This window comes from Mus musculus, chromosome 2 (assembly GCF_000001635.26).
Source record: "Mus musculus strain C57BL/6J chromosome 2, GRCm38.p6 C57BL/6J".
Classification (NCBI taxonomy): Eukaryota; Metazoa; Chordata; class Mammalia; order Rodentia; family Muridae; genus Mus; species Mus musculus.
Window position 1 is genome coordinate 178140517 of NC_000068.7, and position 17068 is coordinate 178157584.

Here is a 17068-nt window from a genome sequence, read left to right on the forward strand (position 1 = left end):
TCCTTCAATGCCTCTTTGCAATGGGGTCAGAAGAGAGAGAACATCTCATGCTGTCTTCTCTCGTGCGTGTGTCTCCTGGCCTGCCACGATGCTTACATCTCACTCTTTTTCTTGGAGATAGGTTTTCACTGTCTAGCCCCTAGCTGGGGTGGCTCCAAAGTCATGAATTCCACCCCAGTCAGCCTCTGGAATGTGGGGATTACAGGTGGGAGCCACCATATGACACTAATCAGTTGACAGATGGCTGGTTTGCTTGTGTTTTTGGACCACCATGAAGGGTGGTCTCCTGCTCAGTCTTGAGGTGCATCTAGTTCATTTATTCCAGAGAGTTTATGGAAAGGAGGGAGGGAGGGAGGGAGGGAGGGAGGGAGGGAGGGAGGGAGGGAGGGAGGGAGGGAGGGAGGGAAAGAAGAGGAGATTGAGCTCCCACTCCAGATTACTGAGGCCGGGAACTTCTTGGACAGGGATCTGCACACCAACCAGGAAGCCACATCCTTACAATGTGTGTGCCAGCCAGGGTCTGAGAATGACCTAGTCTACAATTTAAGGCTCTCCTGCCTAGTGTGTGCCCAGTGATCAGAAAGAGTGGGTTTTCTATGCTGCTTTGAATTTTAGAACTTTATTTTGGAACTTGAGCCATCATCTGCCCAAGAGTGAAGTCTAAGCACTTTTCCTATTTCTTGCAGTATCCCCTGGGCATCTTCCAACCCAGCGAGGTGACACAGCAAGGTCCCCGACCCTTATAAGACTTTCCTTTCCTAGTTTTTCCCACTGCAGGGGAGAGGAGTTGCCAGCTCACCTCCAAGCTCCTCCTAGGAAAGGGAGAAAGGCTTCCTTAGGCAAGGGGGAGGGAACTTCCTTGCTGTTCCCTCTAGTCCTTGGTCCCCTCAGTTTCCTTAAAGGTGAAACTCCCTGACAGGCACCTATGCCTATGGGCTAAGGAATGGATAGAGGGGAAGAGAGTAGTGCCCCACAGGTCCTGACCAGGCACTTGATGCTGCCCCCTTTTCGTTGTGGATAGGTGAGCATAGGGAAGACCATGTCATAACCATCTCCAAGAGGAGGGCCAGGAAAACCAGCCGCCAGGATCTGCCTGGAGAGTGCCTTCAAGGGAGGCACCGCCCTCGCCTCAGGGCTCCTCCTTTCCTGTTGGTGGAGGGCGGGGTGGGAGGAAAGACTGGGGAGGGGGGAGAGGGCATGTGGCTGCTTTCTGTCCTAGAGCCCCAGGTATGGTGGTGGGCGGATCATAACCTACGATCCAGTCCATATGTCTCCCCGGCCTCTGACAGTCCAGGTATTTGAGACCCCTCCCCATCACCACTCATTCTCACTCCCAGCTTCGTGACGTCATGCTCCTCCCATGGCATGATGGGAGAATCCTAATGTTTTCCAACAGATGCTCCAAGAACAGCTTTCAGATTAAAGCAATTGCAAGAGCAAAGATTCTCCTTTTTCCCTTTTTTTCGGGGGGGTGGGGGGTGGGGTGGGGGGAGGGAGCACCCCCAGACATTCCTGGACATCTCCCCCAGCCCCAAGCACGCCATAAACACTGACAAGAAAAAGTTTTTATTTCCTGGTTCAACTTTTTTTTTTCCCCTGGAATATAAGCAGAAGAATGGGAATAAATACGAATAAATAACAAAGCGAGGCCGCGCAAGCCGGGATGCGCCTGGCTGCAGCCTGCAAGGCTTTTGTCTCCCCACCCTGAAGCCAGCCTGGCGTCCTCCTCCGTTCTTTTTCTTTCCTGGTCCCTTTTGCTTTTCCTTTTAAAAAAGACGCCCTCTCCAGCCCCCTCGCCGGTGACCTTGGCCGCCTAGGATGCTCTGATTCCGCATCTCCCTCCAACTTGCCCCTGCGTCGCCTTTCCCATGGCCGCATCCGAGGACGGCAGCAGCTGCCTTGTGTCGCGGGGCCGCTCGCAGAGTGACCCCAGCTTCCTCAGCGACTCCTCAGCCACCTCCACGGACGCCGGGGAGAACCCAGGTACTGGGCCCGGCGGGGGCGGCCAGGCGGGGTGGGGGAGACACGAGGCAGGTGGCATGGGGACCATGTCCCCACGCGCCACAGCTCCCCCCGCCCCCGCCTTTACTGGGGGGGACAGCGATCCGATTCAGGTGCCACGAGGGCCCGTGATTCCTGTCCCCAGCAAACAGGGCTGCCTCGGAGCCCTTTGTCCAGAGAGGAACCGCTTTGCTGGTAGAGCTAGGTATTCTGCAGTGTGCTCTGTTGGCTGGCTGCTGGTCTTTGAACCCCCAGTAGGGAGTGCCATGGTGGGCAGCTGACTGACCAGTGGAAGGGTCTTCGTGTCACCTCCGCCCAGGGCTGGTGCCTACTCTGCCCTCTGTCCAGGCCCTTCTATGGTCCTGTACAGGGTCCCCACCCGAAGGATCAGGGCAGCAGTACACTCCTGCAGCCACCGTGCCCAAGGCTGTCAATGGGCACCAGGACTCCAGCCAGGTCTGGCGCACCTGGGCGCGCCCGCCTCCCGGGACAGGTGTGCTGGACAGAGCTGCTGTGGGGAAATGAAGGGTGTGAGGCCAACGGGCATTGCCGGGGTTTCTTTCTGCTCTGTGTCCACTCTTCCACATTCAAGGCAATGTGGATTGTTTAGGTGATAAACAGGTCACAGAGGCATCTATGTGGCTTGATTGATGACTTTCCTTGGGACCAAGAAAGGCCTAATGAAGCAGGAGGGGGTGGGCTGTGTGCTCTGTCACCATGGAGACGCAGGAAGCAAAGTGATCATTAAAACCTTTCTCCACCAGAAGGCAATTTTCACTTCTGGGGAGAAGTCAGAGCTTCTGAAATGGATCTTTCAAAAAAAAAAAAAAAATCAGAGCTGGTGTGTGTGTCAAGTGGAGGGGCTCAGTTCTGTGTCTTCATGAGGTGCAATCCCTCTTAGTTGCTGTTTGATAACACCTTGCCTTGCCTTCCTTTGTACACTTCTCTTTAAATCCAAGGACTCATGAATGGGGGCTGAATGGTGTTAAATGATTGTTAAATAATGGCATTAAATCCCAGGGGCCAGCAAAGACTGCCTTTGTAGGGAGAGATTCCATAAGAGCTATACTGCCCAGAAAACCCCCTTTTAAAAAGTAGCTCTGAGGGACCCAAAGTGGAAGAGTGAGGGGGAGGACGGAAGGAGCTGAAGGGGATTGCAATCTCACAGGAAGAACAGCAATATCAACTAACTGGACCCCCACGAGCTCCCAGGAACTAAACCACCAACTACAGAGTACATATGGAGGGAGCCATGGCTCCTTGGTCCTGTGGAGGCCCCAGTGTAGGGGGATGCTAGAGTAGTGAGGTGGGAATTGGGGGGGGAGTGGATAGGGGAGTACCCTCATAGAGGTAAAGGGCAGTGGGGATGGGATGAGAGGTTTTGTGGAGGGGAAACCAGGAAGGCAACAACATTTGAAATGTAAATAAAATGCAATAACCAACATAAATAAATAAACAAAAATAAAGTAGCTCTGTGGGTACCAGGACCTGTTATGGAAATTTTAAGCCATAAACCCACCGAGTCTTATAAGATGTCTTTGTTAGGACTTTGGCAGAGTCAGTCACATCTGCTCACCTCAATGTGCCAGGAGAGGGAGTCCCTGACTCTAGGAGGGCAAGTTGATTTCCATAGTTTCCAGGGCAGGCTGCAGCAAGCAGACCCTTAAGTCATTAATGAAGTCTTCCCTTAGTCCTGTGTAACACCCATGGCAGATAGCTTTCCTAGCTCTCAGAGATACTGTGGAAGGTGAATGGTCCCTTACCAGACAACTACTTCCACTCCTTTGTCTCTTTGGCAGTAAAAAGAGGCAAACTTGAAATGATGGTGGATTTAGCTCTTTGGCTGTCCATGAGCTGATGCATCCGTGGGAGGCAGTAACAGGTTTGGCAGGTGGGCTGCTATCTGTCCACGAGGGAGCAGGGAGGAGGGCTCCGACGCCCAGGATGAAATCTAGCATGGGAGGACATGTGCTGGAGCCGTCGACAGGTTAGAATGGTTAGAATGGAGCCAAGCGAGCAGCTATGGGGGAGTGAAAAGTCTAAAACTCTATGAACTGTAGGGCCAGGTATTGAGCATCTGTGGATTGTGTTCAGCAGTGGAGTTCTGGCCAAAGAGAAAATCTTCAGGTTGAGAGACATCCACAAACCTGAAACAGTAAGGGTGGGGTGTGGAAGGTGCTTGCATATGTGGAAGGTTGTGGGAGACAAGCTAAATGTGATGTACCACCTGACTGCCTGGGATGTGCCAGGGCTTCCAGAGAGTCTGATGTTCTAGTCAGTTCTTGTCACAGCCCTTCATTTGACCCTCCATGCAGGTTCCCTTCCCTCTGGCTACCTGCTGCTCTAGCTGGGCACTCCTGAATGCTGAACCCAGCCAGTAGCGGCACAATGGCCAGATTCAGGTACATAGAAGAATGGCCTACCTCCATCTAGAGTCTTTGTTTTTATAAAACAGTCCTAAATTGCTTTTACCCTTCCTCAAGGCATTTTGAATTTAACGACATTCTCTTAGTCAAATCTCAAAAACGTTCTTGGAAAACCAAGCTCAGGCTGCTTTGGCCCCTCGTTCTCCCCATCAGTACTACCTTGTAGTCCCCCACTCTGATATTTGCTCTTCCCTTCCTGATACAGGACCAGATGGGTGGAAAACAGCCACAGGGGTGTGGCATGTGGGCAAGTCTTCACTGTGTGATCTAATTGCCTTGGCTATGGGGAGCTTACCATACCACTGTGTCTATGTCTGTTTAGAGAACTCTCGCCCTGAGGAGATGTAACTGAATGGCTAGTCCTTCCCTCTAGAAAACCAATGACTGATCTAGACACAATTCTATCAAAATCTAATATGGAAAAACCTGAGAGTTTATTGGGTTTCCTTACAGAACATAGATGAGTGGCTACTTACGGGAATGTCGGCAACTTCAAAACAGCTCCACTACCAGAGGATCTAACCCCAGCATGGATAACAACTGCATGGCCAACCGTCCAGGGTGGATGAATGGAGTTCTTTACCCCTCCATGGTCTCATATACTGTAGCACTTCCCAAGGCTACAAGGTCACATTTCATTAAGGACGTAGGACAGAATTATATACAACTAACAGGGAGAGGAGGAGAGGAGGGGCTGGGATCTCAGGTCGGAGTTCATTAGCCCTCTAGCCCCTCCTCTGTAAGAGAATCTTTGCAGTCAATGCACCTGACCTCAGGGGTCTTTTGCAGATAGTCCCAGTAGATGGGACAGAGATAATACCTGTTGTACTCAGAGGACAGCATTTCCCAGCCGCCTCCTCTCTGTAAGCAGTCATGCAGCGATAGTCTGAGGAATGTGCTTTCTAGTTTAGCTGTGAGGAGTTGTGTTGTGTCCCGTGTTTACCCATGGTGGATAACATGGTGCTGGTGTCCTGAGCAAAGTCTGATTAGTGCTCTTATGATAGCCGGATGCCAGCTCATGGGATCTCCGAGCCATAGGAGTCCACACTTGTTACGGTGATGACATTGCCCTTTCTGCTCAGTATATACTGTTTCACACTTCTTACGGGAGCTGTTGCAGACGGTGACACTACCTTCTGCCCCAAATCTTGCCAATACCCCAGGTCATGAGTTTGTGTTTCTTAGCACGAAGGGTGACAAATGGGATCTGTGATAACTTGCAATTCCTCAGTTGCACTGAGCGTGTTCTTGTGGCTTCCTCTTGTACAGTTTCTCAGCATCCCCCTCTGTGCCGTGGACCGGCTTGCAGGGCTCAAGTTACTTCCCCCAAGTTGGTTGTCCCTGTGTGTCAATGTCTCAGCTCCAGTCATGGCTCCTTCTGCAATTTGCAGGGTTCTTTTTGTAAATTGTACTTTGTACCTAATCCGGGGTGAGGTTTTCTTCCAGAATGAAACTTGCAACAAGCCATGGAGTGTTCCTACAAGCGTCTCTCCTTCCAAGGATCTCAGAGTCCCCAGGGAATCCAGCTCTTTCTCCTTGAGCTGTCAGGTTTCTGGTCACCCCCTGCACCCCATGCTGTCTTTATATTTCCATCTCCAGCGTTCTCCCGCCTTGTTCGTTCTTCCAGGTGTGTCCTTGTGCTACTCTCGGTCTCCCCTTTGCCCACTTGAAGCTCATCTCCTTGGGCTCCAGATGCCAGGACCACAGACCAGCCCACAGCCACTTGTAATGCCTTTTGGAGTGTTTTCGCGTAGCCTCAGATGGACCTTCATTCAGGCTTTAACATGGAGGGACCATTTGTATAATGAGGCAGTACCTCCAACCAAGTCTTCTCCACTCAGTGATCTTGTCTGTGGTGGTCAGGGTCTCTCTGTGTGGCAGGGCCATCCTGTGATTTTAGGGTATGGAGTGACCCCCTGACCTTTATCCTTTATCAACTGATGAGGTTTGGCATAGGCCAGGTGGGAATGATCCAGGAGGAACTTACAGCTATCTATCTTCTACGGAAGTGGGTCACCTTTGCCTTGTTGCAGACTGATGGAGAGGCACAGCCCTGTAGACTCTGGACGAGGTGCCTGCTTCCTCCATGGTCCATTCCTCCTATAGCTGGGCAGAAGCTCCAGCTGGTTAGAATGTTCTCTTTATCACAGTTTCATCATGGGACAGTCGGTCTTAACACCTTCTCCCACAGCTCTGTATCCAGCTGCCTCTGGCCTCCTGGAAACTTTCACTTGCCCTGTGACCTCCCACTCTGGGCCCTGCCTCCGTTCCCACCCTGGAGACTGCCTCAAGCTTTTTTGTCTCCTTCTCTTTCTTTCTCTCATGTACTCTACAGAAGAGCGAGTCTGTGATGTGCCCATTGGTTCTGGGCACTCCTTCGTCTCTGACCCTCAATGGGGTCCTCTGCCTGGGGGTATCGAGGAGCAAAGGACAGTATAGCTAACAGGGATCACAGCTCTTTCTATTTGTATTCCTCGAGTGTTCTCTTCCTCTGGAGTCCTGAGTTCTGGGAATCTCCCTCTGGCCCCTTGCAGAGCGACTACATGTTTTAATTAGCAGTAGAACTACGCAGTAATTACCTTGTCAGTTTTTCAGGGTTATTAAAAATAAAAACTACATGCTTTATGAAAACAGAGTCTGAAAACTTGCAGTGTTTTCTACTAATTGTGGAAGTGTGGGGTGTCCACACAGAATGTGATTGGATACTTCTGGAGTTCCTGTTCCCTGGCTCACACATAGAAGCCAGTGGCCATGAGCAGTGTTTTAGGTATTGGCCATGGCTGGTTAGAACTGAGCATACTGGATGCAAATATGTCAGAGCACAGCTCCCTTTCTGTCTTCTTGACCACACAGCCCTGCCTTCCCACTTTGATTTGATGGACATCTCACAGCCCCACCTCCCTCCTTTGATCGGATGGACATTTTCTGGCCTGACTGTCACTCTAGCCACTGGTTGCAGGTGACATCTTGAACACACACACAAAACACAGTTAAAATGACAATTGCATTTCTCCACATACATTGGCCCCTTTTCAAGTGTTTGGTAGTCATGTGGCACTATGGTCTCCATGTTGGAAACAGCAGATCTTGAATGTTCTAGTCTGTAGACAGCTTGCTTACCAGTGATGCTCTAAGCCTGGAGGTTCCCTGAAGGACTGACTCCCCAGACTTGACTGGCAGATATGGCAGTATGTTTCTGTGGTCTTGGGTCGCATGCTGGAGGGATTCCCAGTCCTCCTTGGTCTGATTATGTCAAGCAACTTAGTATCTTAAAATTAAAAATTGAAAGATACTGGAGAAACACCTCAGTGGTAGAATGATTGTCAAGTATGCCTAAGGTCCCAGGCTCCCCCTCAGTACTGGAGAGATGGCCTAATGCTGAGTTACTGTCCTGCATTCTGCTGGTCCACAGTGAGGACATTTGTGGGCATAGCTATTAGGCGTCTCCACATCCCAGCATCTCCTGGAATGACCCCATCTGTCATTAACAAGTCTAGGGAAGCTCTGAACCAGTGAAGAGGAAGGTAGGGAGCTGCGATGGACACTGGAGGGCCAGTCCCAGTGCCCTGGTGCCTGGCTCTGTCAGGGTGTTGAGGACAATGTCCCTCAGGGTCAAGTGCTTACCTCACTTACTGATGTCAGGATGATGGGGAGGATAAACATTTCTGTGTTCTGGTCCTCCATATGTCAAAGCCATATGATGTGTGAGCAGCTGACCCCCAGACATTGACTCCAAAGGCTTCGCCATCACCTCTTTCCCTTGCTCGACATTCCTCTGCCCCCAGGTCCTTGATGTGGAAACTGTACTTCTGAGCTTCTATATCCAAGCTTATAGCCAGGACCTGCCCTGAATCTCCACTTTATCTTCTCTCCTAATAGCTATTGGCTGGCATGCTGGTCTTTGGTGAGTGGGTTTAGACACGTGTTTGCTGGTTGTCTTGTTGTGATGAGCTTGTTATCTTTGCCAGTGACCTCGACTTCTAGGGAGAAGTCAGAGCAGACTGAAGACTTCGGCACGGGAACAGGTGGGTGTGTGCAGGCTGGGCTGTCCTAGGGTAAGCAGAGTAGGCAGAGATACCACAAGAATCAAGGCAGCTTGCCTCTAACCAAGTGTGTCAGAGAATTTGAGACCCATTATTTCTAGCTTTGAAATTTTTTTCATCCCATACCCTACAACTCGTTTTGTTCAGGGGCCCAACTGTATTGTCTATAGATAGAATTCACAGTCATGAAAGGAACCTGGCACAGAAGTGGTCCCTAGTGGGGTAGTAACCCAGTAGAGAGCCTCTACCAGGAGCTATCATGATAATCCACATATTTATGGAAGATGTGATATTTAATATTGACAAATTATCCAATTAGGTCTTACCTTGACTTGGTGGTTTAAATAAATTAGATCAGGATCTGCCCTGGGGCAGGAAAATGGCTCTGTGACATTCTTATTGTATCCTAGCTACAACATGACTTCTTCACCTCTAGTGAAATGCACAGGGTGTCTAAATGCTAGGCATGAATGACTTGGCTTTCTTGGAGCCCTGCTGGTGACATTCATCTTGACCAGAAGGACATTGAATGGCCACTCCCAGATGCAAAGAATGCTGGGAAATGTAGTTGTTTTTAGTTTGGTACAAGTATAGTACAGTGATGTTCCTAACAGGAGCAGGTGCAAAGCTGAGGGTGTGGCTCAGTGGTAGAGCCTAGCAGTTGTGAGGACCTAGGTTCGATTCCCAGCACTGTAAAAAAAAAAAAAGAGGAGCAGGCACATAGTCAGTGGGACCAATGGGGCATTTAACTACTCAGTCCCAGCCACTGCCACATCAGATTAAAAACAGTATATCGTGTGACCAAATCAAAAGATGTTGCTTATAGGCTTGGGGTTTGTGGCTCACATGAGAGGTGGACAGCCTTATGTTTTCTGTTTCTTATCCCTAAGAAATAAGCTTGGGCCAGGCTGAATGACCCAGGCCTCGAAATCATGGACATCCAAAATTCACTGAGTGGTGTTTATTCAAGGAAAAAGACAGAGGAAGTCACTGTCTCTGCCAGAGTCCAGTCTTAATTGACCAATGACCGAAGGCAAATGAACTTGTTGTCATTTCTTGTGGCACAAGGGACAACCAAACTCCCTTCAGTTTTCCCTTGAAGAGCCAGGGGCTAGCCCTCCTTCGGTCACATACGTGCTCAGGTTCTATGTGACAACCACAGGCTGTGGTCCTGTAAGATTGTGCTCCTGAGGACACTGAAGTCTTATTATACTCTTCTTCTTACATCTACTGAAGTGCAGATACACTCTTCGATATGTGTGCATTAAAAAGGCTGTCCAGCCATTCCTCAGAATGTGGTGCCTTTGTTAAACCAGGTGGGACTGGCTTCAAGAGTCTTTTTTTGTTTGTTTTGGTTTTTTTTGTTGTTGTTGTTGTTTTTCGAGACAGGGTTTCTCTATATAGCCCTGGCTGTCCTGGAGCTTACTTTGTAGACCAGACTGGCCTCGAACTCAGAAATCCGCCTGCTTCTGCCTCCTGAGTGCTGGGATTAAAGGCGTTCGCCACCACGCCTGGCTTTTAAAGAGTCTTTTTCCCTGAGCTTCATGTTCCACCCACCCTACCTGCACCATCCAGTCTCCCTCTCTCTCCCCCCTCCCTTTCTCTGTGTGTGCATGTTGTATATGCATCAGCCAAGTGTGTTAAGTGCATGTGTGTGAATGTATGGGTCAGAGGTCAACCTCAGATATCCTTCCTCTGGAGGCATCTATCATGTTTTTTATTTGATTTTTTTTAAAAGAAATATGGTCTATTACTGACCTGGAGCTTTATAAGTAGTCTGGTTGGCCAGTAAGTACCAGGAGTCCTGCTGTCTTCCCCTCCCCAGTGCTGGGATGAGAAGTATGCACATCCATGCCTGGTCTCTGGGGATGGAACTCGGGTCCTTGTGCCTGCTCACAAGCGCTTCACTTGCCACGCCATCTGCCAGCTCCTGCACCTCACTGGGAAGCCAGATCCTTCAGATGGAGCAGTCTGCACAGGGCATACCCATCTGTAGTTCCTTAAGTGCAGGGTGCCTGCCCCCTTCCATTTCCCACCTCATTTACCTAGAATGGCCACTGGGACAAGACTTTTATTCACTGAAAGTCAGGATAGTCGACGGATTGAAATCAGTCAGCCTCACACAGAACCGCGGCAGATGACTGCATCTCATGTTGTCGTCACCTCATGAGCTCATCAATCAGCGTGGACAGCAGTTAGTTGGCAGATGTATAATAGCTCTGCCAGGGTGTGAGGGGAGGGCAGGAGCCGAGTCTGTACCACCTTATAAACATACTCATTGCATTATGAAGTTGTTTTGAATAGAACACTCTTCAAAAGTTGTCCAAACACTTGCTGGTCTCCATGCTTTTACTAACAAACCATGTGTCTGTTAACTAGTCATCATCGACACCACCACCACCACCATCATCATCACCACCACCACCACCATCACCATCATCATCATCACCACCACCACCATCATCATCATCATCACCACTACCACCACCACCATCATCCCTCTCCCTTTGTGTTCTTTCATGAACATCTGTATCCAGACGAAGATAAAAGTCCTCCTGATAATTTAAAATCAGAAGAGAGTCCAGAAGTAGTCTTCTTGCTTCTCTTTAGAAGAGAGCCTGGGCCTGGGTGGTGCTTTCCTGGGCTTAGTTTGTTCTGCAGATTACATGAACTACTGGCCTTCCTTCAGCCCCAGGACGGTCTCTGCTCCTGCTCTGAGGGTCTGCCTGCCCTGCCTGCAGCCTTTATTATCCTCTTATGCTTTATGTATGAATGGGGATAGGGATCGTTTGTCTGGTGAGCAGCAGGGATTCCCCCCTCTTCCCCAGTACTAGGACTACAGGTGGATGGATGTGCTCAGATAGTCTGTTTATGTGGGTAGATCTGAACTTGGGTCCTCATGCTTGCTCAAAATTACAATGGAGCCATCTTTATATTGTGTGTGTGTGTGTGTGTGTGTGTGTGTGTGTGTGTGTGTGTGTGTGTGTTGGTTCGGCAACAACTAACAGTATTTCCAGTGTTTTTGTCATCGTAACTCATCTGGAGATGACTTAAAGCACCCAGGAAGGCAGATGGGCTCTAGTCAGACTAACAGCCGTTTGTTGTCAGGGACTTGAATCTCGCTAGATTATGGTCCTAGATCAATCCTCATGGATACCCAGGGAGGACTGGATAATTTTTGAAACAGATATGTTTTAGTGAAAAAGGAAGATGGTCTTAAAATATTCCTAATGCCATAGTGGCCAATAATTGAAGTATAGAAAGATCCTAAAGGTCTTGCCCGAGGTAGAGATAATGGAGGCACCAGCATGATGCAGTCTCTGCCATCAGTTATTATCACACTGGTCTGGGGTCCTTTGATGGTTATTTCTCTATCAGATCAGCTGATATTTACACACAGCCATGTGCATGGAGACTAGGAAGAGGACTACACCGCCTATAGAGCTGTCTGACTGGAGTATCCATAGAGGAAATCCAAGCTATGTATGTGGTACGTGCTAGACACATTGTTTCTGCTCCTTTTCTGCAATGCTACTGGCTTGCAGAAGTACCCTAGTGCCCCTTCCAATCCCCCACATGGCCTGCAGCAGCACACTTCCATCCTGGGGTGTCTGCAAGCTAGTTGGCAGGTGATCTCCATTGGGCTCAGCAGTGGCTGTTCCCTGTGTGTCTCTTATATATCTCAAGCCTGTGGTCTAGCCCAGCTAATGCTGTCTTGGGCAGGGGTGGGAATTAAACACATCGGCCTTTCAGGGTCAACATTTTCTCCTGTAGATTCTATTGGAGTTGACACATGGCCAGCTTTAGGCCAAGGGACAATTTTCCACTGTGCTCCTTTGATTGTCACAGGGATATACTCTTAAGTCTAGCCAGGGCTGCCACAGCCCCCCACCCCACCCCCCAGTGGTTCCCCATTCTGTGGCCTCCTGAAGTCAGGTCCATCTTGTGGTCTCCTGCCATTTCTGATTTGGTGCACCTGATGTTAGGCAGTCAGCTGGCCAGGCCCTGAAGGACACGGACAGGAACGTGGACTCTGGCGTCAGAATTTCTGGGTTCTCCTATCAGCCCACTGTGGTCACAGTGTGACTTTGACAGGTCCACCTGACCTCTCTGAGTCTCGGTTTCCCTATGTGCACAGTGAGGGTTGCCTAGAGAAGGGACTACTTAGAAGGGCAGTTTGTTTATTGAGCATAGTACCTGGAACCCAGGAATAGCCAGGCCTCTGTGAGCCATCTGCAGCTTCTCTTGTCTGTAGGGAAGAGCTTCGACCGAGGACATGGGGTGACTCCTGTGTACCTCAGTGTGTGACAGAGGAAAGCTGTGATCCACTGCTTGTCCACATCTTCCAGATGCCCTGCTGGTCGCTGGGATGGCTCGCTGCTGCCAATCCCCCAAGGGATTTTCAACTCTGCTTTGCACAGCCTGGAGCAGTAGGGTGCACAGGGGAGCCCTCCTTCAAGGCATTCCATAGGAGAACCAGAACACCCAGGTCAAAGGGTGATTCAGAGGGCAGCTGGGGCTCTAGGCTGAGACTGACCCCATACACCAGGACTCCCTCAGGTTCTGAGGTCGGTGTCGGCTCTGGAAGGGGCGTGTGTGCCGGGCCTCTTGTGTTCTGCTGGCCTACTTTCCCAGAGTCCCTGCGACAGCTGATCTGTTTTCATATGAAGTTGAAGCTTTAGAGAGAATTTCTGTTTTCTCTCTCTGGATTTCTGCTTTCTTTCTCTACCTGGTCCCCATGGGGAGGGGAGTAGTTGGTAAGGTTTACCCACATATCACAGGGCCACCTACACATACTGTCCCACACTTTAGATGGTTTGGCCTAGCCTGACAAGCTCCCTGATGGATGGGAAAAGCCAGTGTCCTCTTTGTCAACCTTGGGAAGCTAATGTGACTAATCTGGCCTTTAGATAATTGTTCCAAGTGATGTGGATGTCCGATTATCTCTAACATTTTCTTTGGTCTCTCCCACTTTCTATCATATTCTGGCATCCTTTAGCTATGGGTTTGGGCTGCTCTAAGCTTCATCTTCAGCCACCTCGTGCACACCTTGCTCAATGCTCTGCACCCACACCGAATGTGCAGCCAGGGGCTTTTGTCTATGGCCAATTCTTATCTCTGTTCACAGGTGACAAAGAAAAGCAAGAGCGTGGAAGGAAAAGAAAATCTGAAAGGTTAAGCCACCAACCTCTTGGTGGCCTGAGGCTAAACGGTGTGGCCCTGATGGAAATCCCTGGAGCTGGTGAAACTGGCAGAGGGGCTCAGAGCTCAGAGCTCAGCCTCAGGCTCACGTGCTTTGCTAAAACAGGCCTGCACATTTGTGGGTAATTAGTCTCTGTGTGCCTTTTAAAAAATGAGCAGATCCCAGTTTATTCCAGCAGGATGTGCACAGAGCAGCTGTTCTCCTGGGGGAGTACGTGTGATTTCTTCTGACCGTTTGTCTTTCCCTCTCTGCCACTCTCCTGTCTCTGTGGGCTTGAGCTGGAGGCCTCATCCCAATCAGTGACCTTATGACAGGAGGATGAGGGCTTGTTTCCTTCAGCTTCCATGGGCTCTGCTGACATTTCACGGGTGACATTTCAGGTGCCAGAGCTTCTTAGAGATGGGACTCGGCAGCTCTTCTCAGCATTGAGAGTCGGTGAGGAAGAGAAAGACAGATACAGAGAGCAGCAGTGCCGCTTGCCTCACAGCAGGTGTGGTCCCTGTCCTTCTCCCTCCCTCTCAGCACACTGTGAGCCAATTACAGTACCCAGCATGCTGCAGGCATGGGGCATGTGCAGTGAGCAAACCCATAGCCCCACCTTCCTGCAGTGAGTGGTCTAGTGGGGGTGGGCTCAGGCAGGCTTGGCACAGGTGGCTCGCTGTACCATCAAGCTGGGGGAGGACTGCCCTGCTGCCATGTAAGGAAGGCACAGGGCCAGCAAGGGCCAGCATGCTCTGCAAGCTGGAGGAGATTCTAAGGTTGGGAAAATCACTTGAACAAGGGCAAGAGGCAGGTTGGAGGAAAGGGAAGAAACATATTGGGCCAAAAGCCCTGTTGGGGGAGAAAGCTTGGGGTGTACACATAACTGGAGTATCAAGTTGGAGAGTATGGAAGGGTAATGCACAGTGTGGTGGTGGGAGAGAAGCCAGGACAGGGGAAAGCCTGACAGGGGAAGGCCTGACAGGGGAAGGGATGGTATCCTCTAAGCGAGAGCATGGGACATCAGAGAGAGGAACATGTGCACACTGTGTGTGCACTGACAGGAGGAGTGTGTGTACTGTGTGTGCACTGCTGGCAGACTGATTCTGCCACGTATTTCTAAGACCTTCCCCTAGTAAGGGTTTCGGGGGAACCGCTGAGGAAGGAGGGTATGGCCTTGAGCTCACTGGGCAAAATGTCTGACTCAATTTCTGACATGCCTGTGAGAAAATCATGACCCTGGTCTTCTTAGGAAGGCCAGTGTGCCTCCTGGGGCATCTGTGTGGCATTTGGCCACACTGTTGTGAAGCCAAGGGCTTTGCCCAGCATGGACATGGGGGTCACTGTGGGACATGAATCCCACGCGAAAGGCAGCAGTCTCTTTAGGGCTTGGTAGGAGGAGAAGCTGATGGGAAGAGAGAGCCTGTGTGTTCTGACCTGGGAGTGATTGTCTAGGCCACAGTGAGCTTTGGGGGTTTGGGATAAAGTTCTCCTCTTGGGATGTGGAGCTAGGACAGTGTCAGCTGAGCCACACTGAGTGTTGCCTATGCTTCTCTGCCAGGAGGGAGGGAGAGACTCTTAGTGACCTATGTCCTGCATAGTTCCCCACCTGTGTGTGAAGAGGCTAGTAACAGTGATATTACTGTGCCTAGGCTGTGTGACATGGGGACATTTAACCCTGAGAAAGTGTGATCACCCTCAGTTGGACCAACCCCATCAGACGAGCCCTTCCAAAGGGACAAAGCTCGTTATGTGTCTGAGACTTGAGTCTGGCATAGGCTAAGTACAGTGGCTTTGAAAGGTGGGAGGTAGTTATGTGGGGCAAGAGACACTTGTCCAGTTGCTTAGCCTGGCTTCTGCTGAGTGTTAACAGGACATGACCATAAGCAGCTGAGCTTTGTCTGAGCCAAGCCCCAAGTGAGTGTGGACAGGGTCCAGCTGAGAATGCAGCCTGGAAGGCCTCAGAACTCCCAGTCTGGAGAGCCCAGGCTTCTGTCGACAGAGCCATGGGCTAATACATGGCTGCTAAGTGTATGTCCTTTTGTGGTGGGAACTGAGAGGGGCAGTTGTCACTGTCTTGCTTCCCATCAGAAAGCTTGAGGTTACAGGGCTGAAGAATAGCAGCCATGTGCCGTTCAGCCTGGTTGATGACCCAGTCCCTGTAGCACACACAGGACATTGTTTTCCCAAGCTCCATAGACTTAGTAACCAGAGTTTCTTCTGTCTCTCCCCTAGCGTCCTAGTTAGGATTTGGAGGAGGCAAACTGAACTCGGGTTTCTCTGACATCTGTGTGCCAGTCCCTGTCTGCCCAGCCCCACACCAGTTGTACATCTTACAGTTTACCTGGATCCGAACACCTCTTACTTGGAGGGAGTAGTGGATTCCACAGATTGAGGGTTATGTCTCAAACAGGGCCCCCTCCCCATTTCAGAGGCAGACCCCAAGCTCTAGGTATCTCACCTACAACTGTGACTCAGGCTCCACGCACTCAGTGCACCCAGTAACTTCTGTGTACAGCCAGCTCCTGCTCTTTTATCCTTTGTTGCAATTATGTATCCAGAGTGCAGTGGGGATGTGAGGATGTGGCGGCTGAGTGTTCCTTCTCTGCTTCTGGGCGGATGGACCTTTCTGGGTTGGCTCTCACATTGTCAGTGTTCTGTGAGGAGGAATAGGGTGCCAGACTGTGGAATTTATGAACATGGTGTGAGGGGCTGAGAAGAGCCATCAGTTCCCCTGCCCGGCTCCCTGCGGACTTACATACCTTGGATATCCCAGGGACAGGTGGTGTATTGAGACAGGATTCAACCCCTGTTTTCGTCCTGCTGAGAACTGTGTGTCAACATCAGGGGCTACACAGGGCCAGTATATGTGTCCCATGTCACCTGGGGCCCAAGGGCTCTCCAGCAATCTCTGCCAATAACTTGGGTAAAGATAGATACCCCAGCACAATTCTACCTTTCAAGTGTCCAGGTCCTGTCCCAGGCACTGTAGCTGCCTTGGGAGCCTCTAAGTCATCCTAATACAACAGAGTAGTAGTGGTCTGGGTTTTGTTTTCATATTAAATTATCATTAGTTTTGGTTCTACAGGAATACTATAAAGGGAGAAGAGAATCCCCCTTCTTTCTATTTATCTCATGTTACTTTCCTGTTCTGACACTCAGTGAGATTAGTGATTAAGCTTTGTGTGTGTGTGTGTGTCCCTTCCCTCCCCCACCTCACCCCCACACTCTCAACCGACTGACTTGTGGCTACAAGCAGAGGCTCATACTGCACTCAGAGTCCTTTCAGCCCTCACACAGCTTTCTCTATCCCAGGTTACCCTCCAGGTACCACCAGGCATTTAGTTGTCTTCTTGCTGGGACCCTTCCTCTTGCTGCTTCTGCACAACCCTTCAGTTGTGACAATGGCCAATGGG

The 17068-nt window shown here is 50.3% G+C and overlaps 1 protein-coding gene across 3 annotated transcripts in view; it reads left to right on the forward strand.

Annotated features, from left to right (window-relative positions):
- Nucleotides 1-17068, forward strand: part of Phactr3 (phosphatase and actin regulator 3) — a 219518-nt gene that overhangs the window by 21542 nt on the left and 180908 nt on the right. Inside the window, exon 1 of one of the 3 annotated variants that reach the window (NM_028806.2) lies at nt 1417-1983. The exons of the other annotated variants lie outside the window; for them this stretch is intronic. Coding sequence (NP_083082.1) covers nt 1869-1983 — 115 coding nt within the window. The 5' untranslated portion in view covers nt 1417-1868. Of the gene's footprint in view, nt 1-1416; nt 1984-17068 lie in introns of those variants that run through there. 3 annotated transcript variants of the gene reach the window in all.